The following is a 14,767-nucleotide window of genomic DNA, read 5'->3' on the forward strand; positions in this document are numbered from 1 at the left end:
TGTTGTCCAGGCATCACTGAATTAAAATGTATAAATATATTTCAATATGTTAAACATTCATTTCATAACTGTAGTTCTCTGTCATAATGAGTTGGTTTGTGTACATGTAACAAGACTATCTGTAATCTGAACAGGTTCTGGGATGATGGACCCTGATGGGCTGGTGCCTGATGAAAATGCAGCTGGCAGTGATGAGAATGCCATTAATGAGAATGTGGTATGGAGCAACTCATTATAATGTGTCGTTTGTCCTTGTGAGCTTGAGGTGTTATCTGTATGAAAATAGAAATAAATACACATTCTGAAAATTAAAAGAGAAAATGCTGCGAGAGTTGGACAGCACGTGTGGAAAGAGAAACTGAGCCAATGTTTTGCATTGAAGACCTTTGGACAGAAATTATAAAGAGCAAACTATTTTGTATCAAGTTACAAAGAAGATGAGACGCAGGGGATAGAAGAAAGTGACCATCTCTCCAGGATTTCTGTTGGGAATGTTAATGGGGGGGGGGGGTCTGTCAATTAGGAGGTTAGACAGAGGAAATATGAAATGAGGGCATATGAGAATAGCGAGGAATAGAGATTGCAAGATGTAGGGCTGTAGGATGTAGCCAGCAATTCATGTTGTGAACATGGACCTGTAGAAAAGGCCAGCATTTACACTTGGCTTACTATTAGCACCAATGGCACTTCTGATGCAGCAAATTCAAAGCTGAGTCAGGAAGGCTGCAACGGCCTCGACAGAGGATGAGATACAACGTTGTAGGAAGGAACTGCAGATGCTGGTTTAAATCAACGATAGACACAAAATGCTGGAGTAACTCAGCGGGACAGGCAGCATCTCTGGATAGAAGGAATGGGTGACGTTTCAGGTCGAGACATTTCTTCAGACTGAAGAAGGGTCTCGACCTGAAATGTCACACATTCCTTCTATCCAGAGATGCTACCTGTCCCGCTGAGTTACTCCAGCATTTTGTGTCTATCTTAGGATGAGATGCAGTTCCTCAGGGTTATGTTGTGTCTCATTGTCACAGTGCAGGAAGCCACTGGCAGATAGATCAAATTGGAGTAGAATGGGGACCTCGCGGTCACCCTGCCACTCAGTGCAGGTGCTCTTCAAAACAATGTAGGAGTATGGGGTATCAACACTGAGTGCAATACACTAGTGTTGACGGGTGGAGGTGAATTGCTACTGCACTACTGCAGTTAAAAGGTCTGCTTGGGTCCCTGGATGGTAGAAGTAAAAGGACTAATGTTACATTTCCAATGGTTACACAGCTAAGTGCTGTAAGAAGTGGCGATTATTGTGCATGAAAGAGTGAAGTAGCTGGTCACCAAGGGAAAAGTTGCTTCAAACTGGTGAAAAGGATGAGGATGGATGGAATCAGACTGAAGGTGGTAGTAAATGAAAGATAACCCATTGCTTGCTAGGGCGGCTGGATTGGTTTCTCTGCCCCAGAGGTAGTGAGAGCAGACGTGGGAGAGAAAGTTGAAATACAGTCAAGGATGCTGTAAACTCTAGTACAGGGGAAGCCACAGTGCAGAATAAAAGAAAACGCCTGAGGCATCTGTGTGGAAGGTCTCGTTGTACAAGGGTGTGGATTGGTGCTCTTGGAGGGGGCAGGGTGGAAGGAAGTATAGTCAATATAGCTGTGGGAATCTGGAGAGTTTAGTTACACTGCCCTCCATAATGCTTGGGACAAATACCCGTCAATTATTTATTTGCCTCTGTACTCCACAATTTGAGATTTGTAATAGAAAATATCACATGTGGTTAAAGTGCACATTGTCAGATTTTAATAAAGGCGATTTTTATACATTTTGGTTTCACCATGTAGAAATTACAGCTGTGTTTATACAAAGTTCCCCTATTTCAGGGCACCATAATGGTTGGGACACATGGCTTCACAGGCGTTTGTAATTGCTCAGGTGTGTTTAATTGCCTCCTTCAAGCAGGTATAAGAGAGCTCTCAGCACCCAGTCTTTCCTCCAGTCTTTCCATCACCTTTGGAAACTTTTATTGCTGTTTATCAACATGAGGACCAAAGTGGTGCCAATGAAAGTCAAAGAAGCCATTATGAGACTGAGAAACAAGAATAAAACTGTTAGGAGACATCAGCCAAACCTTTGGCTTACCAAAATCAACTATTTGCAACATCATTACAGATGGGGGTGACAGCCTACCCGGGGGTAGCGACAGCGGACGGGCCTCCAGCACAGAGACCGGCCCTGTTGCTCCGATACGTAGGGACAAAAAGAAGAGGGCAATAGTAATTGGGGGCTCTATTGTTAGGGGGTCGGATAGGCGATTCTGTGGATGCAGTCGGGAGACCAGGATGGTGGTCTGCCTCCCTGGTGCCAAGGTCTCAGACGTGTCTCAACGCATCCAAGATATCCTGAAATCAGAGGGAGAGGAGCCTGAGATCGTGATACATATAGGTACCAATGACATAGGTAAAAAAAGGGAAGAGGTCCTGTACCACGCGACAGTGAGAGTAGGAATGGAGCGATGTGGAGGATAAATGCGTGGCTGAAAGACTGGTGCAGAGGGCAGGGATTCAAGTTTCTGGATCATTGGGACTTCTTTTGGGGAAGGTGGGACCTGTACAGAAAGGATGGGTTGCACTTGAACCCGAGGGGGACCAATATCCTGGCGGGGAAATTTGCAAAGGCAACTAGGGAGACTTTAAACTAGAATGGTTGGGGCGAGGGAATCAAATAGAGAAAGCTAGTAGACAGAATGGGAGGCAGGAAGCAGAAAAGGGAAGCACTCGGACACAAGAGGAGAAAGAAAAAAAAGGAAATAAACAGAGAATAAGAGGCGGGGGTTTCTTAAATGTGCATATTTTAATGCTAGGAGCATTGTAAGAAAGGTGGATGAGCTTAGAGTCTGGATAGACACCTGGAAGTATGATGTTGTGGCGATCAGTGAAACATGGTTGCAGGAGGGCTGTGATTGGAAACTAAATATTCCCGGTTTTCGTTGCTTCAGGTGTGATAGAATTGGAGGGGCAAGAGGTGGAGGTGTTGCATTGCTAGTCAGGGAAGATATTACAGCAGTGCTTTGGCAGGATAGATTGGAGGGCTCATCTAGGGAGGCTATTTGGGTGGAACTGAGAAGTGGGAAAGATGTAGCAACACTTATAGAGGTGTATTATAGACCGCCAAATGGGGAGCGAGAATTGGAAGAGCAAATATGTAAGGAGATAGCAGATATTAGTAGTAAGCACAAGTTAGTGATTGTGCGAGATTTCAACTTTCCACACATAGACTGGGAAACACATTCTGTAAATGGGCTGGATGGTTTGGAGTTTGTAAAATGTGTGCAGGATAGTTTTTTGCAGCAATACATAGAGGTACCTACTAGAGGAGGGGCAGTGCTGGACCTCCTGTTAGGAAATGAGACGGGACAGGTGGCGGAGGTATGCGTTGGGGAACAGTTTGGGTCCAGTGATCACAATACCATTAGTTTCAATATAATTATGGAGAGGGTCAGAACTAGACCTAGGGTTGAGATTTTTGATTGGAGAAAGGCTAACTTTGATGAGATGCGAAATGATTTAAAAGGTGTGAATTGGGACATTTTGTTTTATGGGAAGGATGTAGAAGAGAAATGGAGGACATTTAAAGGGGAAATTTTAAGAGTACAGAATCTTTATGTTCCTGTTCGGTTGAAAGGAAACAGTAAAAATTGGAAAGAGCCCTGGTTTTCAAGGGAAATTGGACGGTTCGGAAAAAGAGGGAGATCTACAATAATTATAGGCGGCATGAAGTAAATGAGGTGCTTGAGGAGTATAAGGAATGTAAAAAGAATCTTAAAGAAATTAGAAAAGCTAAAAGAAGATATGAGGTTGCTTTGGCAAGTAAGGTGAAAGCAAATCGAAAGGGTTTCTACAGCTATATTAATAGCAAAAGGATAACGAGGGATAAAATTGGTCCATTGGAGAGACAGAGTGGACAGCTATCTGCAGAGCCAAAAGAGATGGGGGAGATATTGAACAATTTATTTTCTTCGGTATTCACCAAGGAGAAGGATATTGAATTATGTGAGGCAAGGGAAACTAGTACAGTAGCTATGGATACTATGAGTTTCAAAGTAAAAGAAGCACTGACACTTTTGAAAAATATAAAAGTGGATAAGTCTCCAAATGTCATTAGAAACGGGAATAGTCCCTGAGGATTGGCGTACTGCGCATGTTGTTCCATTGTTTAAAAAGGGTTCTAAGAGTAAACCTAGCATTTATAGACCTGTTAGTTTGACTTCAGTGGTGGGCAAATTAATGGAAAAGATACTTGGAGATAATATATATAAGCATCTGGATAAACAGGGTCTGATTAGGAACAGTCAACATGGATTTGTGCCTGGAAGGTCATGTTTGACTAATCTTCTTGAATTTCTTGAAGAGGTTACTAGGGAAATTGACGAGGGGAAAGCAGTGGATGTTGTCTATATGGACTTTATTAAGGCCTTTGACAGCGTTCCTCATGGAAGGTTGGTTAAGAAGGTTCAACTGTTGGGTATAAATGCAGGAGTAGCAAGATGGATTCAACAGTGGCTGAAGGGGAGAAGCCAGAGGGTAATGGTGGATGGCTGTTTGTCGGGTTGGAGGCAGGTGACTAGTGGGGTGCCTCGGGGATCTGTGTTGGGTCCTTTGTTGTTTGTCATGTACATCAATGATCTGGATGAAGGTGTGGAAAATTGGATTAGTAAGTATGCAGATGATACCAAGATAGGGGGTGTTTTGGATAATGAAGAGGATTTCCAAAGTCTACAGAGTGATTTAGGCCATTTGGAAAGATGGCAGATGGAGTTTAATGCTGATAAATGTGAGGTGCTACACCTTGGCAGGACAAATCAAAATAGGACGTAAATGGTAGGGAATTGAAGAATGCAGTTGAACAGAGGGATATGGGAATAACCGTGCATAGTTCCTTGAAGGTGGAATCTCGTATAGATAGGGTGGTAAAGAAAGCTTTTGGTATGCTAGCCTTTATAAATCAGAGCATTGAGTATAGAAGCTGGGATGTAATGTTAAAATTGTACAAGGCATTGGTGAGACCAAATCTGGAGTATGGTGTACAATTTTGGTCGCCCAATTATAGGAAGGATGTCAACAAAATAGAGAGAGTACAGAGGAGATTTACTAGAATGTTGCCTGGGTTTCAACAACTAAGTTACAGAGAAAAGGTTGAATAAGTTAGGTCTTTATTGTCTGGAGTGCAGAAGGTTAAGGGGGGACTTGATAGAGGTCTTTAAAATGATGAGAGGGATAGACAGAGTTACTCTCTAGAATTTAGGAGATTGAGAGGGGATCTTATAGAAACTTACAAAATTCTTAAGGGGTTGGACAGGCTAGATGCAGGAAGATTGTTCCCGATGTTGGGGAAGTCCAGGACAAGGGGTCACAGCTTAAGGATAAGGGGGAAATCCTTTAAAACCGAGATGAGGAGAACTTTTTTTCACACAGAGAGTGGTGAATCTCTGGAACTCTCTGCCACAGAGGGTAGTTGAGGCCAGTTCATTGGGTATATTTAAGAGGGAGTTAGATGTGGCCCTTGTGGCCAAGGGGATCAGAGGGTATGGAGAGAAGGCAGGTACGGGACACTGAGTTGGATGATCAGCCATGATCATATTAAATGGCGGTGCAGGCTCGAAGGGCCGAATGGCCTACTCCTGCACCTAATTTCTATGTTTCTATGTTTCTATGTGGATCAGCTTTTCCCTTTGATAGTAGGGAAAATTCAAACAAGAGGACATGACTTCAGAATTAAGGGACAGAAGTTTAAGGGTAACATGAGGGGGAACTTCTTTACCCAGAGAGTGGTAGCGGTGTGGAATGAGCTTCCAGTGGAAGTGGTGGATCATATGGATGAGAAGGGAATGGAGGGTTATGGTATGAGTGCAGGCAGGTGGGACTAAGGGAAAAAAGTTGTTCGGCACGGACTTGTTTCCGTGCTGTAATTGTTATATGGTTATCATTATGAAGAAAGAGAGCACTGATAACTTTACTAATGGCAAAGGGACTAGCAGGCCAAGGAAGACCTCCACAGCTGATGACAGAATAATTCTCTTTATAATAATGAAAAAGTCCCCAGACACCTGTCTGACAGATCAGAAACACTCTTCAGGAGTCATGTGTGGATTTATCAATGACCACTGTCTGCAGAAGACTTCATGAACAGAAATCAGAGGCTACACTACAAGATGTAAACCACTGGTTAGCTGCAAAAATAGGTTGGCCTGGTTACAGTTAGCCAAGAAGTACTTAAAAGAGCAATCACAGTTCTGGAAAAAGGTCCTGTGGACAGATGAGACAAAGATTAACTTATATCAGAGTGATGGCAAGAGCAAAGTATGGAGGAGAGAAGGAACTGCCCAAGATCCAAAGCATACCACCTAATCTATGAAACACGGTGGTGGGGGTGTTATGGCCTGGGCATGTATGGCTGCTGAAGGTACTGGCTCACTTATCTTCATTGATGATACAACTGCTGATAGTAGTAGCATAATGAATTCTGAAGTCTATAGACACATCCTATCTGCTCAAGTTCAAACAACTGCTTCAAAACTCATTGGCCGGCGGTTCATTCTACAGCACGACAATAAAGCAACAAAAGAGTTTTCCAAAGTAAAAAAATTGTCAATTCTTGAGTGGCCAAGTCAATCACCCAATTGAGCATGCCTTTTATATGCTGAAGAGAAAACTAAAGGGGACTAGCCCCAAACCAAACATAAGCTAAAGATGACTGCAATACAGGCTTGGCAGAGCATCACCAGAGAAGACACCCAGCAACTGATGGTATCCATGAATTGCAGACTTCAAGCAGTCATTGCATGCTAAATACTAAACATGACTACTTTCATTTACATGACATTGCTGTGTCCCAAACATTATGGTGCCCTGAAATGGGGGGGGGGGGGGGGGGGGGGGAAAACTATTTTATAAAATTTGGTTTCATTTCTACATGGTGAAATCAAAATGTATAAAAATGGCCTTTATTAAAATATGACAATGTGCACTTTAACCACATGTGATTTTTTATTTTTTTTCTCTATTACACATCTCAAATTGTGCAGTACAGAGGCAAAAAAATAAATGATGGGTCTTTGCCCCAAACATTATGGAGGGCATTGTATGACTTTTAAATAACACTTGGATAGTTGCATGGATAGGAAAGGTTTGGAGAGATATGGGTCACACGCAGGCAAATTAGGACTACATTGGTTCGGCAACTTGGTCAGCATGGATAAGTTCAGCTAAAGAACTGTCCTGTAAAACAGTATGACATAAGGCAGTGAGCAGGAGTACATATTTATTTTGCAGACTGCAGAGAAATCACTGTTCTGCTCATATTAGAACAACAATTTGTTACGTATTAACAAATATTTTGTATTTTGCAAAGCATAATTTCAAACTCCCCTTCCCCCTTTACCACCCTTTCTTCCCCGTGCCGTTCGTGGATATGCACTCATTTCTCCCATTAGCGTAGCCATCTTTCTGCTTCCCCACTGACCCCATCTCCTTCCGCCTATACCCCTGAGTCCTATCACTTGCCTGGCCTTGCCTGCTCCACCTCTCCTCCAGCATCCTCCCCTCAACTACAATCAGTTGGGAGAAACGTTCCAACCCGAATCGTCACCTATCCATGTCCTCCAGAAATATTGCCTGACCCGCTGAGTTACTCCAGCACTTTATGGTTTAGGTCAAATGCAAATATGGCTGGGCTGCTGAAATAACTAGACACTTGGCAGGTGAAGTTCACCAATGTGAAGTGCGAACGACACAATTCAGCAGGCAAATAAATTATATGACACTATCTGAAAGAGTGCACAGGAATAGATCTGTGTGTGTATGTAAACAAATTGCGGAGTAGCAAGATGAGTTGTGCTGATGCTTTTAAAAACCCTTTGGAATGCTTGAATCTGCCACAGAAATGTTTAATGTATTGTGATAAGATCTAAAATTCACTGACTGAAAGTGGGTTTGAAGCAGATTCAATAATAACTTTCAAAATTAAATTGGATAATTAATTGAAAATTGGATAATTTGCCACTTTGGTAAAAAGGCAGGGCTGTGTGATTCAGTGTGAAAGCTCTTTCAGAGAACCAACGTTAACTAGGTACAATCTATATTGATGATGTGGCTGAGGGAACCAAATGTTCTCTATTGATGTTTGCTGATGATGTAAAGCTAAGTGGAATTATGAGTAGAGATAAGGATGTAAAGAAGCTTCAAAGTGACAGAGACAGCCAAGTGAGTGGGTGAGAATATGGAAAGTGAAATACGATGTGAGGTTATTCACTTTGATGCACATTAGTGTTTAATATTTCATAAAAGAGTATGTTGATGTTCAAAGGGAGGTAGCTGACAGGGTAACCATCCTTTCGGCCCACTGAGTCATTATACATTAGTCCATTTTATTTGTCCTACTTTCTCATCAACTCTCACCAGATTCCACCACTCATATATGTAGGGAGCAATTGATGTCGCCCAGTTTAACTACCAATACACAAGTCTTTGGGCCGTTGGTGAAATGGTGAACCCAGAGGAAACCCACCCAGTAACAGAGAGAACATGCTTACTCCACACAGGCAGAATTCAAGGTTGGGATGAAGCAGGGTGTCTGGCGCTCTGAGACAATGACTTTACTAACTGTGCCTTTGTGCTCCTTGTATTAAGGCCACAGAAAGTGGATATGTTGCTGCAGCATGTAATGAATGATGTAAACCTTTATTCCAAGACGATTTGATGCTTCCATAAAGAAGTCTGACCTCAGTTATTTAAGGCCTTGCTGAAGTCACACGAGGAGTATAGTTTTAGTTTTGGTGCTCTTCCACTTGCCACTGAGAAAGTGCAGTTGATTCCCCCGACTGCTTCCAGGAATGGCAAGTTTACGGGCTGAGGAGAGATCGAGTAGGTTGGGCCTGTAGTCTCTAGAGTTTAGAAACATGAGGGGTAATCTCATTGAAACTTCCATCTTTCACACAAATCACCACAATGTGGATGCAAGGCAGAATTTTCCCCAAAACAAGAGTCCAGAGCCAGGGGTCACAGAATCACAATGAAGGAGTAGGCCATTTATACTCCGATAAGAGGACATTTCTTCAGGCAGAGAGTGGTGAATGTTTGGAATTTTCTAACTTTGAAGGACTGTGGAAGCTCAGTCATTAAGTTGATTTCTGGACATTAAAGGGCATAGGAATGGTGCTGGGATCAAAGATTAGCCACCATCTAGATGCTTTGCTGAGCTGGTTTGAGGGGTCAGCTGGCCTAGTTCTGACCCGAGTAGTTTCCATTGCTGTATCCTACGAGACAGTGATGATCATAGAGCGGAGCAAAATGGTCCACTCCTGCAAAATCCAATGGACTGACGTGTAGTATGGAACGGAGCGGGACGTCCGCCATTTCAGGAAACCCGACCCGATTTCCGTTATGCCTCTCGCAGTGTAATCAGCAAAGATAAAGCACATTGAAAGACCACGCACTTCACTGTAAAATGTATACTTTCAAACCCTTTCATAATCCAAATTATTTAGTGTGGTCTGATACATGCCGTGGTCGGTCAGTTTTAGAAGGCGTGCTAAGCTTTCAGAAAACCATGTTTAGACACAAAAAGCTGGAGTAACAGCACAGCGGGATAAACAGCATCTCCGGAGGGAAGGAATGGGTGACGTTTTGGGTCGAGACCCTTCTTCAGTCTCGACCCGAAAGGTCACCAATTCATTCTCTCCAGAGATGCTGCGTGTCCCGCTGAGTTACTCCAGCTTTTTGTGTTGTATCTTTGGTTTAAACCAGCATCGCAGTTCCTTCATACACACATCAGTCTGGCACAATTGGCGATTGAAATACAACAGCGAGTGTTCAAGGATGATTAATGCACTTGGTTCCAGTTTATGTACTTAACTTCATCCCTCGTTGAAACTGATCCCGGGGTGTATTAATCACCAGTAAATACACGCATAAATTCCCCTCTTCATTACTTGTATGACAGTTTCTAAAATCGACGCAATAAATGACGGAAATTAACGCTTTGTGCCACTACAGTATACGAGAGAACCCACCATCCCTACACAATGCTTTAGGGCCCATTTGAATGGGTGAAAAATACAGTGATTCTGAATCTCGCTGCACTTAGCCCAGTAGAGTTATTTTCTTTACTCGTTTCAATGCACGTAAAAGCAAATGACAATACAACATGAAGATTCTTGCCACAAACAACCAAAAAAGCTTGTAATGATTAGCATTTTATTAACATTTCGCCTTTTCATTTGGGATCGAATAAATAAAAGTGATAGGCTTTTACATGGAATTCGAAACATTTTTTTAATTATGGGTAGCTTTTTGGAGAATTGTAGAGAAATGGAACACTTAATGTTGAGGCACCGTTACTGTAATCCGATGCTTAAAATGCCTGCATTTTAAAATCTAAATATTTATTTGCTGTAAATTAAATAGTTATACACGGTCATAGCTGGTTACCCAATCTTCTACTAATTGATATTCATATATATTTTTAAAAAACCGGGTAAATGATAAATTGCAGGAACAACGTGTTTTTAAAAGAGTTTACTTCAGTTGTGATTAGTTAGTTAAATGCACCCTCTTTAATGGGTATTGAGGGAATCACAAACGGTGTAAACCATTTGAAATAGAAACCAATTATATTTTCTCAAAACAAAAATCAAGGAAAAATGTCCTGAGTGCATAAATTCCTAATTCACAATCAAGAAAATGCATGCGTATTCATCGGATTCTAATTTGATTTTAGACTCCCAATAGGATCCATTAGGAACCGCGACAGTTCTGCGTGCGGAAGGCACTTGGGCAAATGAAATGCATCGGTCTTTAGCGATTCAGAACTGTGCTCTGCATTGCAACAATTTCCTACATATTGAGCTAGGAGCTGAAGCTAGCGCCTGCTGTTTTAGTGCACGGCACAATTATAGGTAATCAAAAGAAAAATAATTAACTTTATCTAACACCTGGGTGAGAAGAGTCTCGACCCAAAACGTCACCCATTCATTCTCTCCAGAGATGCTGCCTGGCCCGAACCGCTGAGTTACTCTAGCTTTTTGTGTCTATCTTCGGTTTAAATCAAAGATCATAGAGCGGAGCAAGATGGTCCACTCTAAAGATCATAGAGCGGAGGCCATGACCAAAGATCATAGATTGGAGCGGAGACTGAAGCCGGTTACGGAAATGGTGCCGAAGATTGCCCATGACCTACTACGGCTTTTTCGACAAGTGGCTCTATGATCTTTGGTGATGATGGCCCACTTCTCGAGGCTCTCCGTCTCTTGTCCATCTCTCGTTTCCCTTGCACTGTACTGTTTGCTTTCAGTAATATTCTGCCATCATAAACCTCTGAAATTTCAGTGATTTTTATAAATGGAACTCGGATCTGTGTATCTCCCAGAAAGCATTTTGTAGAAATGGATGTTATTTGCAAATGTACGTGACTTTGGCAAGCATCCTTAGGGGCTTTAAAATGAGGTGGATAAATGCACAGAGAACTGCAAGAATTGAGGTTGACAGTGGGTGGGTAATGGACTGGGTGACCGATTCCTTTTCATCTTCAAAGAAAAGGATAACAAATTGGAAAGTGCAATAGCTGATTTTAATTTCTGCTCGTTCCCCATGCAGGTGATTGACGAGAGCTTTGATGTGAAAGAAATGATTTTCAATGCAGAACGAGTGAGTGGAGAAGAAAACAACATGGTAGGGACACTTTCTCTCAGTGCAAGCTTGTGTCTGAGACACTCAGAAATGGATGCTCCATTTCACCTTCAGAGTCAGCATTTGTACTTTCCTCGCAAAGCTTTATCATATGATCAGATTATCTTGAGCTTAACAAACCAATAATTTCAGTATGGCAACAGCTTTAAAAACTTAATATCATACATTCCTGCCTGCGACATTTGTGGCTTAAAGTAAAAATAAAGGGATTTTACCCATAAGATTTTAATCAACATTTGGTTTATTTAGTTTGCCATTTTCCAAGAATTGCATCCTTCCAACTATCTTTAATTATTTTTTCAAGTTTACTCTTACCCTTGTGCTAAAAGCACTGCATTTCTGTTAGCAAACCCATGACCTAGTTTGGCGGTGGCTGCTTTAACGTGGGCCCATGGCCTGGTTACAAATGTTTGTCTTTTTCCAGGACACTGACGACCCCCTGCCAGACAACTTCAGTTTAAGCGGCAGTGCTCTGATCGGCCTGTTGGTCATCGCGGTTGCTGTGGCCATGATCATTGTCATCAGTTTAGTGATGCTACGCAAGAGGCAGTATGGTACCATCAGCCATGGCATTGTAGAGGTGAGTGCATTAAATGAGCCATTAATGTGTTAAGACGCGTTTACTGCAGGTGGTACAATGCAGTGGATTTATTTTGCCACTTTGAGTTTGTTGCTCTATTTGCTACCACCACCAACGTGGGGATGTGTAGCATCTACACAGTTCATATTTTTCTTCACAGACACGGCACTAGCTTCGGAGCAGCTATACAGTAACAGGCGTTTCATTTTGCATGGTGTGCGCATGTCAGTTTTAGTTACAGCACATATTACAACTTTATCCAAGGAAAGATTTATTGCTCCTTTCCAGCAGTATGAGCCAATGCAGGGCTTTTACCCTGCAGTAATCAATCAATGGTGCTTTTTTGTCACATATACACAATGAAAGTATTTTTGCATATATTATACGTGCAGGCGCTGCCAAGTTTTGGTGCCATTTCCAAAGTCCAGTCAGCCCCCGCGCTCTATACTGGAGCAGTTCCTGCAAACCGATGTCTACTCACTGAAGATAGTCAGTGAACTCACTGAACTCTGCACATCCAGGTGTAAATATTATCAAATTCACTGGCACTGCTCCACATCCTGACCCCCAGTGAGTGGCAATGTTCTCAAATCAACTTCCATCTTCTCATCTTGAGGTTTTAGTTAAACTAGTGTGTTGCACTCGAGTGATGCAGCCAGCCACACTGAGAATAGTCCCACCAGGAACAGAACCCACACTGGCACATACCACATCTCAACATGTCATTGCAAAATGAAGATATAGCAGTAATAGTGTATCACCTTCAGATGTGTTCCCTCATTCGAGTACTGACAACTGCCATGTTACAAACTGCCATGGGGGGGGAAGGGTGTGGGAGCGAGGTGAGGGATTGTGGGGGGGGGGGGGGGAGGGGTGGGGGAGTTGTGGGGTGGGTGGGTGGGTGGGGTTGTGTGTGGGAGGGGTGTGTGCGTGGGCGGGTGGTGTGTATGGGCAGGGGGGGGGTTGGGGGGTGTGGGTGGAAAGGGTGAGGTGGAGTGGGTGGGGTTGTAGGAGGAAATGTGGGCTGGGGGAGGTTGTGGGGGGGATGGATGTGTGGGCGGGAGGGCTGTGGGGGGAGGGAGTGTGTGGGCGTGGGAGAGAGCTAGGAGAAAAGACGGGGAAGAGCCATGGGGGAGAAGGGGGTATCACGGGGAGGGGAGCAGGAGCCAGCGAGATGGACTAGAGGGGAAGGGGCTGGAGCTGGCAGTGTGATGGGGACTCACAGCGGTCGCTGATCAGAGCCTCCGCTTTCCATTTGGTGACATCGGCGACATCTCCGACGCCGGGCTGGGCCATTTCCGGTCCCTCCGCCGGCCATCTAGAGCGTCCCTCAGCTCCAGTAAAGACGTGATGGCGCAGGAAGGGGTGGACCGTCCAGCGGAGTGACAGGAGAAGACACTAATCCACGCTCCACTGACTGGCAGGGGTGGAGATCGATCTGCACACGCGCGGTTTTTAAGATTTCTAAACCTCGCTAACTTTTACATTATGCCACCGATCGGAACGAAACGGTGCACTCGCAGCACAGGAAAACGGCGAGTGAGCTTGTGGAAAATCGTAGTGCTATCGCGTACAGCTTTTGCGCAAATAGAAAAAAACGTGCAAACCGGAAGATAACAAGATCAGAGTTTTAGTTATGTAGAGGTAGATAGAAGATAGATAGTAATGCTTTAGATGATGTATGTGACATGAATGGTAAGTTTGCAGATGATACCAATATTGTCTAAAATTACAACACCATCTAGATCAACTGGGAAAGTTTGTTATGGAATTACAGATGGAATTTAACTCAGACAAGGGTGAAGTGATGCGTTTAAACCAGAGCAGGATTTCTCTGTGAATGGCAGGGTCATGGTGAGTGTTTTACAACAGAGACAATGGATGAAGATGCACAGTTCCCTCAAAGTGGCAACACAGGTAGACAGGGCAGTGAAGAAGGACACTTGCTTCATCGAGCAGGTCATAGAGTACAAGGCCTGTGCAAGAAGCTTGTGGAACTGCATCTGGACTATACTGTGTTGGAAGGAACTGCCGAAGATCGACACAAAACACTGGAATAACTCGGTGGGCCCAGCAGCATCTCTGAAGAAAAGGAATAGTCTTTAGTCAGAGTGTGGTGAATCTGTGGAATTCATTGCCACTGACAGCTGTGGAGGCCAAGTCAATGGATATTTTTAAAGATTGACAGATTCTTGATTAGTTCGGGGGTTGTGGGGTGAAGGCAGGAGAATGGACTGATGTGGGAAATATAGAAGATCACCCATGATTGAATGGCGGAGTGGACTTTATGGGCCGAATGGCCTAATCCTGCTCCTAGAACTTATGAATAGGCGATGTTTCGAGGCGGAATCCTTATTCGGATGGAAAGATGGAGAAGGCCAGAACATAACAGAGCCGGCAAGAGATGACCCCAGGAAGGGTGGAGTCCGTAATGGCCCATTGTTGACTGGGG

At 43.4% G+C, this 14,767-nt stretch overlaps 1 protein-coding gene across 1 annotated transcript in view; it reads left to right on the plus strand.

Moving 5' to 3' along the window:
- Window positions 1-14,767, plus strand: part of aplp2 (amyloid beta (A4) precursor-like protein 2) — a 132,838-nt gene that overhangs the window by 116,600 nt on the left and 1,471 nt on the right. Inside the window, 3 exon segments of the mRNA XM_055660939.1 lie at window positions 135-217; window positions 11,643-11,717; window positions 12,160-12,315. Of these exon segments, the coding sequence (XP_055516914.1) occupies window positions 135-217; window positions 11,643-11,717; window positions 12,160-12,315 (314 nt within the window).

The sequence above is a fragment of the Leucoraja erinacea genome, chromosome 32 (assembly GCF_028641065.1).
Source record: "Leucoraja erinacea ecotype New England chromosome 32, Leri_hhj_1, whole genome shotgun sequence".
Classification (NCBI taxonomy): domain Eukaryota; kingdom Metazoa; phylum Chordata; class Chondrichthyes; order Rajiformes; family Rajidae; genus Leucoraja; species Leucoraja erinaceus.